Source organism: Cryptomeria japonica, unplaced genomic scaffold, assembly GCF_030272615.1.
Source record: "Cryptomeria japonica unplaced genomic scaffold, Sugi_1.0 HiC_scaffold_372, whole genome shotgun sequence".
NCBI lineage: Eukaryota > Viridiplantae > Streptophyta > Pinopsida > Cupressales > Cupressaceae > Cryptomeria > Cryptomeria japonica.
This window is the reverse complement of record NW_026729193.1, coordinates 58,304-73,735: the sequence shown is the minus strand read 5'-3', so window position 1 is coordinate 73,735 and position 15,432 is coordinate 58,304. Positions and strand designations below refer to the sequence as shown.

The following is a 15,432-nucleotide window of genomic DNA, read 5'->3' as shown; positions in this document are numbered from 1 at the left end:
ATTATATCTTTCTTGAACACTTTCTCCCGATTGACCCTTGACATAATGACTTCAAAATTTTAATGCATTTGATATTAAAGATCAATTAAATACAATCTGAATAAATGTTTACATTCTCATATATTGAAAAAAAAAAAAGAAAAAGAGAGAGATTCATAAATATTGTACTTTAATTTTCTAAAAGAATTTAATGGTCTCCGATGCGATTCTATAGTTATTTCAGTTTTTTGAGAATGAAATTCATCATCGTATTAACCATTATTTTCGAATTCTATTTTAAGTACTCCAGCCATAGAGATTCACGTACAATCTGAATATTTCTCACCACTAGCAAATCTGTATGAATTAATTTTGAAGAACGAACATTATTTATTATGTGATCGACAACGATCCCGCTCATAATTTATTAGAGTGAATCATGACTACTACAGCAAATATAAACCTATGATACCAGAAGAATGCGTTTTCTACAGCTATCAATTGGGCTTCCTACAATTCTTTCGGATCTGTCCATTGGTGCCAGTCAGAGGACTGATGTTTCCCATTTTCACCATCGCAGCAGCGAAATCTGTGAAGAATGTGTTCTGATTGGTACTATATGTAGTCACCTGAGAATCAGCAGAACCTCCATTAAAAAGCTGCTGATCGGAGTGCAAAAGTCCTTTCTGGTTTCTCAGATTTTTGTAGTAGTTGTTGTCAAATGTCGTGGGAGTCTGAAGATCTAACGGTGAACGGTTGTTATCCCCACTGCTGCTTGGACAGTTTGACTTCAATGAAGTGGCGAATGTAGATTCTATGTTGGTCTCGTTGTAGATGCGAGCCCTGAAATTAGTGCAACGAGCCTGACCAATAGTGTGACCACCTGAATATGAAAAGAGAAATGAGCTGCTGTACCTTCTAGGTATTAAATATCGTACAGCAATTAGGAGATCGATATCAAATAAGTTACCAGAAAGCGCAATCATGTCCTTGGTAGAAAGACCCTGAGCGCTAAAGGATGAGATGAGTGCACTGAGGTTTGATGTGGGAGCAGGAATGTTGCTATTTGCACCACTAAGGCTTGCAGTTGACGAGTCTCTTCTTCCCAGCTGCACCGTCCATGTTGGCCCTCCAAGCTAAAAGTAAAAATTAATTAGTTAGTATAACAAACTATAGAAATTTATGCGAGCTCTTTCATATTTTTCACTACAATAAGAAGAATTAGGGATTACTTCGACAACTGAATCACGAGCAGCGATGGCCAAAATGTCGGCGCAAGACACAACACCACTGCAAACAGCCTCCACGTTGGTCTTAATGGTGTCTATCACGTTGAAACCTCTGACTGAATTAGCATTGGGCAATGCAGTCTTTTCTCCTGTTAACGTCGACGAGTCGTCCAACAGAATAGACCCATCGCAGCCCTGCAATATCAGCATGACTTTAACAATTAAAGTGTTGAAAAACATCATTGTAATTCTTCATAGTCGGGAAAATCTTGTGTACAAACATTACAAGAATAAAAATAGTGGAAAGTAACTAGTGTTACAAAATTAAGAAGAAAATGTAGTAGTAAAAAATTCAAAAGATTATAGATAACTGGAATAAAATATACGATTCAAAAAGATCAAACTTTTTAAAACAATCTCAAGAATGTAGTAATTACTTTTGCTTCCAAATTGAGTAACTTTTACATAGTTCAGAGAGCAATAAATAATGAATGCACACTACAAAGTTCATAACGAAAAGCTGGAAATTCTTACGTTAACAAAGCAATCATGGAAATGAAGACGCAGAAGGGATGCTCCCATCCGTTTCTCGTTAGCGACGGCCTGTTTCACTGCAGACTTAACAGTCGACAACAGATTGGGACACGACGTACTGTAAAATGTTGAGGTAAGCTGGCCATTAACAGCAATCGAACATGACACCAAAGTAATGCAGGCAAGAAATGAGTAAGAGTAACTCATTGTTGCAAACTGAGACTTTTTTCTTAGGAGAAAAAATCTATGCAACCCAATCGAAAGCCTGTCGAATGTCTAATCAAATCTATGTATTGTGGAGTAAGGATTGACGGGCTTTTATAATTGAACATAACCAAATTTTACACGCAACATGAATCACGCGGAAATTGCATCTAGAAAGATACTGTAATACCACCGAGATTTCATTATTTTTAAAAATTTCCATGCCCTAACTCGCGGAACTGACTTATTCACATATATTAAATGGCTCTGTACCCCACACGTTACTGACTTATTCACATATATTAAATGGCTCTGTACCCCACGCGTTAAGCCGACCACGCGTTAATGATGTACAGAGAATGATTTGAAATTGGCAAACAACAAAGTCAACCCCTTTGAAAAAGAATACCGAGACATTAAACTTCTGATCTGATTCTGTTTCCACGAGGATTGTTCTAGTCGCCATATTAAATTAATGTTTTAATCACCAGAAGACTTTGATTACTGAGTCTAAGTGTTGTCTTTAGATGCTTTTCTTCTCCTTCAGGATTTCTTTTATCTAATTCGAAGGTCGTAGGGGCAGAATACCGATTTTTAAGTGAAATTATGCTTATGTGGATTGAAAAGAGGGGATGTTAAATATTTAAAGAATAAAAGTAATATTTGAGCTTTCTTTATTTTATAGGCTGAAACCTGGTTATAAAGAGAAATTATGTTTACATGGTGTCAAAATAAAGGATGTTATAGATTTATAGAATACAATTAATATTTTTGAGATTTTTTTTTTAATATTAAAAGATATTTTAATTAAATATTTAAAATATTATAAAAATAATAATTTCTTTTATATTCATGTTTAAGAAATATTTGTTTGAGTGGACAATTGTGAGAATAAAGGTGTGATTAAGAAAACAATCATAGACATTTTTCTATTAAGAAATTCTAACTTCTCAAAAGACTTCATTGTATACGTGCATGGTAGCAAATACAACATTACTATTATCCTCACCCAAAGAAGAGAAAGAGGATCAATAATAGCTAGGTTCTCAAGGATTACAAGATCGGGCATAACTTATAGAAGGAAACCTATTCTTTGGTGAATGGTTTAAAATTTTTGAAAACATTTGGTACCAAATAACAAAACAACAATGATGATCCATTCTAGCATTGAAGAACTCTCATCGATGGAGAAATCAACAAGAGGCATGCTTATTCAATCACAAAAATTCTTAAAAATTCTTTAGATATCAAGCTCATTAAAGTCATTAGAGGTTATGCATGCTAGCATTTGACTAAGGATCCCCTTATTGGATTGAGTAGGAATAGCAAAAGGTAAGGATGGAATGAGCAGGATTTAGATATATGAAAAATGGACACCACCCAAATGAATTCACTATAATTAGGAATATAGCATATAGATTTTAAGACATTCCATACACTCTAGTTGATGAGGTACTCTTTGTGTGAAGGAATTTTGATGGGGTCTTGTTAAGTAGTGTTCACTACTATTTTACAATAATTTCATAAAGGGCTATGACGAGGAAATTTTTAACCCTAAGCATAACCTCTAAAATAGTAAAGTATCAATATTACTAGTGCACGGTATTGGTAAGTCCCTATAAGTGGATTAATAATAGCAATATTCCACTAAAAAATGTCAATGTTTATTAACAAACCATTCTCTCAATAAATTCTAGACTTCATCAAAATGGTGAATCTCTTAGCACTGGTTCTTAATTTTTCTTAGTTAGATATTTTGTATTTTCCTATACAATTAATTTAACTTACTTACTTGTAGTGAGTTGTTTAATAATGGTATATTATTTTTTTCATAAATGTAAATCCTACCTACTTTTTGTAGTCAGAGCTACCTTTTTCATTGATTAGTTTTTCCTTTCCTCGATGCTACATATGTATCCAATATAGGTTTTGATTTGTTCATGTTTATGTGAACTCTCATAATATTTATTTTAGTTATTGATTATTTACATATCTTATAGGAAGTAACTCTATTTTGCTATTTTGATTTCATATCATTGCTCAAATAATTTTATTTGTTCTCTTTCTTGTACTAGGTTTTGGTTAGCTTAAGTTTATTTTTGAAACTAACATGGTAATTGATCTTATTGTTCTCGGATAGATTTATTAGCTTTTAGTTTATGAAAATTGAGGGGCATATAAATTAAATGTGGATTTAATTGAAAACATAGAATGATCTTCTCTTGTATCTTTCTGCAACAATCTAAAGAATTAAAAATTGATAGGAAAATACTTAAATATCTAAGATTTTGATCTTGGTTTTCTATATTTTTGGTTTTCATGTTTTTTCTAATCCAAGTAAGTCTTTTTGTTGTTGCATTGTATCTAGGTGTGATGAGCAACAAAAGAGTAATTAAAAATTATTAAATTTTAAGGTTTACAAAATAATATAAGAGCAAACAATGTTGTGTTAGACAAAGAGGAAAAATCTAACCTACTAATCATTTAATAATTACATTTTAAATCAAGTGTACCATCCATTCATTAAAAAAAACATGGATAACTAAAAGTTAGGTGACTTAGGTAGGAATAATGTCTCTAAGCACTAAATATAAATTGTAAATTAATGTGCACATAGAATAATTGAATCTTGTACATTATGTATTGAATGATTAGCCTACCATAATTGTAATCTTATCCTTATATCATACTTTAATGGCTTTCTTTGAATCCCTGTACTTTAAAATAAATAAAATCATAAATTAGAATATGAAAGCTATTAATTTTATTAGCTAACATACTATTATTCTTATATTTTATCATTTCTCCTTTAAGATATACCAATAAATTAATCATATTTTTGAAGTAATTAACTAAAAATTAGTACCATTCTACAACTACAAGTTCATATATAAATACATAATTTAATCCAATTTATATTTAATAAATATTAATACTAACAAGGAATCATAGTAAGCTATGAAAGGAAATAGAATGTGCAACATATAGATGAAGTTAATTGCCATTTAGCCCTAGTGATAAAGAAAATCTTGAATTTGTGCTCTTCTTTGGATAATATTTTTTTTTGTCATATTCCTTGTGATTGGAATAGAGTTTTTGATTGTTTGGCAAAATGACCTTCAAAGAAATTGGATAGGTGGGATTTGAATGATTGGGGTCTCTTGGGTCCTGAGTATACTGAGACTTTGGAAAAGTTAAATAGGGAGGATAAAATTTTGTAGTTGTTTTTTTGGTGGAGTTCTTTTTGGGACCTCAATTTGTCGGTTATTGGGTGTTCTTTGTATAGCCTTGGGAATTCTGCTTTATACTTCTTGATTTGTTTTGAATAAATTTTCACCCCCTTCTTTTCAAAAAAACATTAGGAAATGAAATAATCAAAATTCATATAATTTTTTTAATCAATATTACAATATCAAGCGATTCTCTAGTGTGAAATTACTAGTATACCTCCATATCCCATATTGTTATACTAAACTAAATTATTTGATCACATCACTTAAGTATATTATATAACTACTAAAGAGTGTATATTGTAAGAATTGATCCAAGTTTATATCTATTTTAGTAGCTCTTTGAATCTCTTCCAATACAAATACATACAAGTATTTTGATCTTTAAAATATTATATGATAGAATAATTTTTATTCTTCGAGAAAAATAGTTAGCCTGAGAAACACACAAATAGGTGTATATTTTACTAGAATCATGATAATAATAAAATTGTATACATATAGGGTATTCAAGAATCCTTTCCAATAGGTTCATGATATTTATAAACCCTTTTTTAGACATACAATACGGTGTGAGAGATTTATGACCATATTAATGAAAACAACCAATAACATAAAAGTATAAAAAAATTAAAACTCTCTGATCTAATAGCTCAAGAAATACTTTCACAATCTCCTTTTTATAGGGAAATAACATTTAACCCTGAATAATTAGTGATAAATTCACTTGGACCTTTTTCAATAAATGATGATAAAAAACCAAATTTCTACAATATCCCTATTTATACCACCTAGGTAAAAAAATATGAACTAGCAGGGCCATTAACTCATAATAGTTTAGCAATAGAATCAAATTCATAGTCCACCTAATTAATAGTATACTACTACCTTATCATAGTCATAGCATAAATTCCAAATAAAATTTCCATACTATTACCTATTGATAAGAAAAATATGTATTAATAATAATAATTTACAAGTGAAGTGTGTTAATAAGGAAAGATGGCCCTTGAGAAGTGGTCTAAGTGAGAAGAGATCCTTCGTGAGGGGTCTCTCTAGGCCTGAATCAGGGTAAAAGCTCAAGTTTCTCCAAACAAAAAAATACTTGTATTTTATTTCAAATATTAATATGATTCTAAGTTTTTGACTTGCAAACAGTAAATTTAATTAAATATTTTTATCTAGTATGAATATGAGTAGCTAAGGTTCTATAAAATAAAAACACTATTGTCATACTATATTCCAATTTTCTAATCAGTTTAATTTTATTTATTTTAGTACTTTAAAAAAATATGTTTAAAAATATATTTATGTATAGTAGCTCCATCTCCTACTCAATTTCACCTAATAAAATTCTGACGTATTAAATTTGAAACTAGTACATTGAATTATAGATCCAATATCACATTTATTTTGAATACAAAATATATAATGCAAATTGAGATGTACTTATTTTAGCTCTAGTAAATGACATCATATGTAGAAGAATATGATGACTCGAGTATTTTTTAAGTAAACATGACAATGTTTTTTATTAAGGTAAGGTTTACTTTTTACAAGGACCAAACCTTGGAACAAAACAAGGAGGTTACCAAAGAGGTTACTATCAACAACGAAAAATAAATGAGGATTGAAATTACTCAAAAATGAATAGTGTATAAAAAAGGAGGATTGAAACAACTCAACAACCAACTTGCAAGTGAATAATCCTATAGTGAAACCAAAAAACTAGCAAACAACTAAGAAAATCAATTAAAATCTGAGTTTAAATCCAACTTTATCCCCAACAGAACTACCTAAGAAGAAAATACTTTCAAATAATGACTTTTCATCCTTGTGTCAAACAACTGACCTAGAAAATGAATCATCATGAATGGAGATTTAGTGAGTAGGGGAGGAGGCATCATTAAAATAAATTCCACCCAAATGAGACCGGGCCTAGAGAGAGACACCTCTTGCAATAGAGATTGAATATCTAGAATAACCAAAGGGAGAGATTGAGTATGTATAACAAATGAAGGAAGAGGAGAGCAGTCCAAGTCATAGGGCACTAGGGCACCGAAAGAGGAGACAAAATATAGGGCATCTAAATTGGTCGAAGTGATAGGGGAAGGAGGGACAAAATCCATAGGATCATTTGAATCATCATTTGAGTCATAAGGGAAAATCTTGAAATGACTCATAAGATAATTCTTTCACCAAGTAGAGGAACACCTAAGATGAGAGCCAAGAAGACAAGTAGAGGCCAAATGCATAGTATCAAAATGTCTATGGTGAAAGAGAATACTGTCGTGAACAATCATTTGAGTCCAAATTTGTTCATTCACCTAAATAAATATCTTTACCAAAAAATTTATTCACAAATCCATATCCACAAGGATATAGGCATAGGTAGTATCAAAGAAGTTACTAGTATCTAAGTTCACCTTAAGGAAACAACCCACTGTATTACCAATAGCTTCATAAGTTGATTAAAACCAAAATTGTAGGGAAAGATAGGTATTTCTTACCCAAATATAGAGAGGATAAGAACCCAGTTCCAAATCCCCACATCAAGGATACCATCTCGATCTTCAAGAGAGCCAAAACAAAAAATAAATAACCCATAATCACAAGTGTGGATTTCCATCTAACCCTCAACCATAGGAGACACTAGATTGAAAACAAAAAGTGAATTTAAAACTATTACTTTGTAGGTTGATGAAGGATTGAAACATCATTATTTTTATTTCTCTTCTAACTCTAAAAAAAGCGAAATAAATTAATCCTTTCCCATGTTATTATCAATTATTTTGTTGTTGGAGCATTATATCCATCATCATAATCATCCAATATTTTCTTATCTTATTTTTAGTCCAATAGGCTATATATGTTAGAAGATCCCACTAAAAAAGTCATGTCGTGCATGCCAAATTCTAGTGGTAAAAAAATTTCACTTTTCATATTTTTTGGTGGAAGGAGAAAATGTGATTTTGCACTATACAACCATTCATATGCATATAGGTGAGTATAAATTTGCCTCTCAATTTCTATTTGATTGAGTATTTATAAATCTCTATATCAAATCAAATTTCAGTCATGAAATCTTAGCCCTTAAATCCCAATAAATTTATATCCACTTTTCATTTGTTGTAAATTGTTTGAAGAAGCGATTGTATGGAGATTGGTTTTGGTTTGTCTCCTACTATGGCAAGGTTTCTAAAAAAATTCTCAAGACTTTTCTCATTTATTTTCATTGACATTGTTGATAGTAGAGAAAAATTTGTGTAGAATATTGAGGTAAGTTACCTGTTATGATCTTAACGATAACCCCAATAATTTTAGATCCACTTTTCATTTACCATAAATTGACTGAAGAAATACTTGTATGGATATTGGTTTTGGTTTGTCTCCTACTATGGTAGGGTTTCTAAAAGTTTCCTGCAAACTCTACCCATTTATTTTAATTGGTATTGTTGATAGTAGGGAAAAATTTATTGAGAATCTCGAGGTAAGTTACTTGTTATGATCTCAATTTTTTAAAAAAAAATTTGCCATGTCTAAAAATTAAATTCTCATTTTCATTTATATAGATTTGAATCAAACTGTATTTCAATTGTGAAATATTTGCTATCATAAAAATCTAATATTTTTAGATCCACTTTTTATTTACTATGATTTAATTGAAGTAGCAGTTGTATAGGGATTGGTTTTGGTTTGACTCATTAAAAAAAAAAAAATTGTGGTAGGGTTTCATAATTTTTTCTTGCAAACTCACATTATTTTTTCTTATCAAGCATTGTTGATAGCAGGGTACAATTTGTGCGGAGTCTTGAGGAACGCCACTTGACATGGCCTCTATGAGTTTTATTTTCTGAAATCTTTGCACAGACAAAAGATTTGATTCTAAAAATATCTATAATAAATTCTATATTTTTTTTTGTTCCATTGTATTATCTCATTAGTAGTTTTCATTGTTTTTTGTGCTCAAATTATATAATTTTTTGTGTGTTTGTGTTCAAATTCTATCATACAAATTACAAGCCTTTTTCATGCTTTGATGGATATCCATGCTCTATTTGAAAGCTCCCATTTTGGCAAAGGCATGAAATATGCTTGCAAAGGTTGTGGAATTTGGCTTTACACTTGCCAATTACATTTTCTTGAAAGTTTCTAAAGTAATTTCAACAAATCTATGTTGTACATATCCTTTGACCGTGGAATTCCATGAGACCACATTTCTTTGAGGTATTTTCTCAAACATGCTCTATTGCTTCCACATTTTTAATACATGTCAACAAGGACGATGATGACTCGAACATCTAACAAAATTTTTCTATCCTTTTTTGTTTGAGAGATGTCCATACCCTATTCGACAAATCTCCCATTTTAGCAAAGGAAGGGAGGATGCTTTCACTTTTTGCATATGTCTACCAAAATAGTTGCAACTACAACATCTAATTATATTTATTTATCCTTTTATACTTTGATGAATCTCCATACCTTGTTCCAAAGCTACCATTTTGGCATAGGCAAGAAGGATGCTAGCAAAGGTTGTAGAAGTTGAATTCACACCTGTCAATTTTGCATTTGCTTGAAATTTTCTAAAGCGTTTTCAACATATCCATTCCATGTGACCACATTTCTTTGAGGCATTTTGAAATAGTTCACTTGCCTTGTCAATGCTTCCAGATTTTGCATATATGTTTATTAAAACAGTTGGAACTCTAACATCACTACGTATGCTAATGTCTACACCATTATTCAATTTCATCATAATTTAACCTAAAATAATAAATATTGGTTTTTATACTTTTTTTGTTTTAAATATTTAAACATTTAAATATTTAAACATTTAAATATTTTTTCTCTCTTTAATATTTCTTGGTTCTTAGCTTTTTTAGTTTTCATAAAACTTTAAGGTTTAGATTTCTAATATTACTATTAGTTTAAATTAATAATATACATAAACATTTTATAAATTTAAAGATTGTTTTATTTTATTTCTAAAAATTGTCACATTAATTAATATTTTGTACTTTTAATGTCAATTTTTTAAAATAATTCTTTTCTTATTTCTTTATGATGATTAATGTAATTTTATGTGTAAAAATATGATATACAATTTTTAAAAAAATAAAAATTGTTCATTTTAGTTATGGATGATATCTTTGGAACATTTTAAAAATCATTAACAAGTTATGGATGATATCTCATTAACATTTTAATGATAACAAGTTTAGGGAAGTGGAATAGGGGATCAATAATATGTGAGACCACCCTATGCAAAATTTATGCAATATAGTCACAAAATTGTCAAATCATCGGTTGATAATATGAGTATTGTGGTGGCCAAGATTGGAAAAATTCACCAAGATAGGGTTTTTGTTGACCTAGACAAGGATAAAGATCTAGGTTCTGAGGATACTTCGGGTCCAAGCTAGAGAACTAGGGCAAGTACAAAGAAGAAGATTGCTAATATGCCTCATGACATATTGGAGTTGAAGGAAGTGGCCCAAAGGATGAATCAACTTGGAGTTGAAGTTTCTGAAACTTTAAAGAACCTGGGTTAGTGTTGTGTCATCTGTTGGTGTTGCTATGTTCTTCAACTAGCATTTTGCTACCTTTTTTATGGTTTTGGGCTAGGTTCCTCTCTATTTATCTTCTTTTTCTATGAATCTTGTTGTTTTTCTTGTCTATTTTGTTTTGTTGAGCTTTAATGATACATTATATGTAATTTTATTCTAAAGGGTTTTAGGTCCCTTCAAAATCTGGTTTTGCCTTAATCAAAAATATTTTAAAAATTGTTTATGATCAGTAAGTTCTTATTGTTTTTAAGAATGAAGTTATTTGAGTGTTAATGTAGGTGTTTCATATAAATATATAATTAGTGATACATTACTATTATGATAAGATTAAAAATAATAATATAATAACAATATAAGATGATAGAATAATAATGTGAACTTCTATTTTATTAAAATTTGTAAAAATATTAATTATATAATTTTTTCTTAATTTAAATTTTTTATTAAATAAAAAATTATATTAATTTAAAATTTATTCAATTTTACATTAAAAAAATTATCACATCGATTAATATTTTCAATATTCATGTCAATTTTTTAAAATATTTTCTCTATTACCCCTATACACCCTTTTGTTAGTTTGTTGCATGGTTCTTAGTTTAAAAATATTACTTTGTAGTTCCTAAAATGTATTGTTTTATGAGTTCAATCAAGTAAATTATTTTGAATGAGAAAGTTGCCAAAAAAGTTGCTCTTTAGTAAAAGAATTCTTACTAAATTGACAATTTTTAATGGTGCTATTGGTTTCCTGCCTTCAACTGAAATAAGATTGATAATGCATGTGGACAAAATCCTAGAATTTAATATTCAGTTTATGAGCTTGATTAAATGTTATAACTTGTCCAGACCATGCTTCATTTGAACAAGTCCAAGTCTTGGCTTTGGTACCTCATACACACTCAATTGACAAAAATATAGAAAAAACATTATAGGGCATTTGAAAGTGGTTGTCAAGAGAAGTATATAAAATAATACAACCAGAAATTCAAGCTTCGGAGTAGCCCAATTTAAAAAATATTAAATTTAAATACAGATTTTATAAATTATAACTTAAGATACAAAATAATTAAACATCAAAAATTTATTCATAATTACCATGGTGGAACATTATCTTTGCATTTGTAAGAGGATACAATGTTTATTTACAAAATCATATATGAAAATTGCGAAGTCTTAATTTCCAAATACATATCATGTATTTCTTCCAATACTACATAAAATATATCTTCATTTCGACATAACTATTGCACTTGTTGAAGTCCAAGTGCTAATAACTACTCCAGCCATTGACATTCACATACAATCTCAATATTCCTTATCACTCGTAAGTCTTTTAATTACGATATTTATTTTGTGAACGTCAATGACCTCAAATCCTGATTTATTAAACTGAACCCTTTATATTGCAGTAAATATAAACCTATGATACTAAAACAGTTCATGACTCTGTTATGGCCATCAATTGGGCTTCCTACAGTTTTTCCGGATCTTTCCATTGCTATCAGTTAAACGACTGATGTTTCCCATTTTCACCATGGCAGCAGCGAAATCTGTGAAAAAGGTGTTTTGATTGGTACTATATGTTTTCACCTGAGAATCAGCAGAACCTCCATTAAAAAGCTGCTGATCAGAATGTAAAAGTCCTTTCTGGCTTCTCAGATTTTTGTAGTAGTTGTTGTCAAAGGTTGTGGGAGTTTGAAGATCTAACGGTGAAAGGTTACTTCTTTCAAAAAAGCAACGACAGCTTAATTTTTCTTTGTGACTCTGTCCCAATGAAGACTGTACTGCTCTCCATATTAAAGTTATTATTTAAGGAGTTGAAGATTAATGGGAAAACTAAAAGTAGAGACGGATTAATGGTAGTGACATCGAGCTACTAAGACGTCAGGGTCAAACGCGCAAAGAAATGCTAACAAATAAACGCCAAGAAAATATGGCATGTTGTTTTTGATATTTGGCTAGTACCAAACACTAAACGTAAGCCAACCTTCAATACAAAAGAGTCAACATTACATTTGCTAATAAAATTGATTACTGCTCATAAACTTCTATTGGGGGAGAGGGGGTTATTAGTTGGGAGGATCTTGGTATCATATGTTGTTTTAATATCTAATCTTATAATATATTTATATTAGATATATTAATAATTACTTCATATGTAAATAGAAACAATTAAATGTTGGTTAAAATGGATTCATACATGAACATAAGAGAATCTACTACTGTTATAAAAAATATATATAACTAGTAGTTGCACCGTTTTTTCGTACACTAGAATGCCGATAGTTTTTTTAGTTGATCGAATCAACAAATTAAAATGACAACAATCATGTTGGATTGTATCTTTGATTCTTACACAAAGAACTGAATGCACACTAAAAATAATAGTAAATTATTATAGCAATCTTTAATTATATTATTATATCTTTTATGATTTTATTACAATATATTATTTTTTTATATTGATATATTATTGTTATGTAATTACGATGTAAGACATTAATCTAAGGATCCATATTTTTATTCTTAATGCTTCTTTTAGTAAGCTCTAAAGAGATCAAAACCTTAATTCCAGGATTCTAATGTTTATCTAATGTATTGTAACAACACCAATTAAAGAACAAGGTGGAGAGAAGAAACAACCTTATTAAGAACCTTAGCTTCCAGAATAGAAGGAGAAAAATAACTTTGAGACAATATTATTTGCTAATTAATTAGGAGGATACACACCAAGTCTAAGGAGAAGAGTCTCAGAAATGGACTAGGGTGACTCAAAATCTTCAAAACGAGTAATTGAATCATCTGGATACATCATAAGATGGCCGAGAAGAGAATTCTTCAACCAAGTTGAATATAGCTTATAAGAACTATGGTAACAAGCTAAGGCCAAGTGACTAGTAGCAAAACATTGCCTACAATGGAAAGAAATACCTTCATAATCCACAATATGAGACCCTAACTAGTCACTAACATAAAGCACAAAATAAGTGTAAATATATTCATTATAAAGTAAAATGAATATGTTTCGTTTCACATAAAATATCATAACTATCTAGTATAACTGTGTCATTTCTAAAATAAGATGCTCAATTAAACAAGGTCTTGTTGTCATAATGAAAAATACTATTCTTATGTGTACAACTACAAGAGTAACAACATATGCATTTAGTAGTTTGTTTAATCACAAATATAAAAGGTGACCACAAGAAATACATTGTATTTTGCAATGAAAAGTGAAGGATTGTCAAAAAAAAATATGATAATTGAAAGTTGAATATACATTTCAATTTAAACAATAATATGTTTTTTATTATTATTTAAATAGTATTGTGTTGTTTTAATAACAAATAGTGTTATTTTTGTGTTCAACTATTGAGATATTTGTATTGGATATAAAAGTTAGAAATAACAAAGATTTATGATTACCAAAAGGTATTGAGATTATTTAGGTCAAGTATATAACCTATATTATAAATAAAAATATGATATTTTTCTAATAACAAGTGATATTTTTTGTTATTAGTATGTATACCATGATCAAGTTTTGATCAAATCTCTAAAAATTCAAGACTTGGACACTTCTTACTAGATGTGTGATGTGACAAGCTGTTTGATAGATAAGAGGTCAATTCACATTTCTTTAAAAATGGTGTTCCTACAATATTCCATGCAAATGTTACATGATTGCAAAGTTAGCTATAACAACTACTGATCCCTCTCTCCTAATTATTAGGACAATTTCTATATCAAAGTTGAAATGAAAATTCTATACTATTAGAAATTGATTTTTTTCTTTCCTTCTGATTCTTCTAATTCAATATATATCTACACACATACATATACACATACACATACACATACATACATAGAGACAGTGGTGACATGGATGAAATAGAAGTGACATCTAATTTCAGTCATTAATGAATAATAATATAGAAGTGGTAACTAATCGATTAAGAGCTTTGGATTCATCCATAAATTTTTTCTACTGACTTGACTTGATGATGGTCAAAAGATTATAGAAGGATTGCCCCATCAAAACAGCAAAAACTCCAACAGAACATAAACTTTTAAAGTTTGATTCATTAACTTTATGCCCAATGCCAAGTAGAGAATTTAGGTTCATTTTCCTCGTAAAAAGAACCCTCAATAGGATGCCGAGAATTATACGATCTAATTCTGCATTTTGTTTTAATTTGGCATCATTGTTGAAATGGCCAAGCAATCGTGTGGCTGGGTATGGTATTGAATTTTGATAGAGCAAACCTGTATGTCTTGATATTCTATATAGATATATTCGGTACTCATTTTTGAAATGCAGAGTAATATGGTCTTCTTTAGTCCAGCAGTCCTCGTAATTTTTATTAATGCCAAAGCTCATCGCTTTCGCTTGTGAGAACCATTGGACCTATTCTCAATCGGAGGGCCCTCACAACTTAAGGAAATGGTCCGCGAGAATGTCAAAAGTTAAGTTATTAAATTTCTTTGAACATCTAGCATATCAACAGTGATCTCATTGGCAGTGAAGTCATACAAGTATTATAAAAAGGGTCGAGCTACTAGAATATTATATTGATGAGGCGAACTCTCATAATCCTCAGCTGTTGTCAGAGGTTTCGAGATCTTGGAGTTTCAACAGATTCCAATTCATTTATGATCCAATGACTCGTAATCTAAGCTAAGCCAGCA

The 15,432-nt window shown here is 30.0% G+C and overlaps 2 protein-coding genes across 2 annotated transcripts; both read right to left on the bottom strand.

Annotated features, from left to right (window-relative positions):
• Positions 1 to 236: 236 nt before the first annotated feature.
• Positions 237 to 2,032, bottom strand: LOC131871130 (peroxidase P7-like). The gene is made up of 4 exons (XM_059215923.1): positions 1,743 to 2,032; positions 1,212 to 1,403; positions 950 to 1,115; positions 237 to 862 (listed from the first exon to the last, which is right to left on the bottom strand). Exons 1-4 carry the CDS (start codon positions 1,947 to 1,949, stop codon positions 477 to 479), a joined length of 951 nt encoding a protein of 316 aa, XP_059071906.1. The 5' UTR covers positions 1,950 to 2,032; the 3' UTR covers positions 237 to 476.
• A 10,169-nt stretch (positions 2,033 to 12,201) lies between these two features.
• LOC131871128 (peroxidase 2-like) lies at positions 12,202 to 15,124 on the bottom strand. The gene is made up of 2 exons (XM_059215922.1): positions 14,737 to 15,124; positions 12,202 to 12,527 (listed from the first exon to the last, which is right to left on the bottom strand). Exons 1-2 carry the CDS (start codon positions 15,122 to 15,124, stop codon positions 12,202 to 12,204), a joined length of 714 nt encoding a protein of 237 aa, XP_059071905.1.
• Positions 15,125 to 15,432: the final 308 nt, after the last annotated feature.

Excerpts from the sequence above, each read along its gene's own strand:
- LOC131871130 (XM_059215923.1), bottom strand. The coding sequence starts at position 1,949 with ATGAGTTACTCTTACTCATTTCTTGCCTGCATTACTTTGGTGTCATGT. Across the intron at positions 1,404-1,742 it reads TCCATGATTGCTTTGTTAAC|GGCTGCGATGGGTCTATTCT; the intron begins GTAAGAATTTCC and ends CTGATATTGCAG. Across the intron at positions 863-949 it reads GGACATGATTGCGCTTTCTG|GTGGTCACACTATTGGTCAG; the intron begins GTAACTTATTTG and ends TTTCATATTCAG.
- LOC131871128 (XM_059215922.1), bottom strand. The coding sequence starts at position 15,124 with ATGAGCTTTGGCATTAATAAAAATTACGAGGACTGCTGGACTAAAGAA. Across the intron at positions 12,528-14,736 it reads TTTGACCATCATCAAGTCAA|TACAGTCTTCATTGGGACAG; the intron begins GTCAGTAGAAAA and ends TATGGAGAGCAG.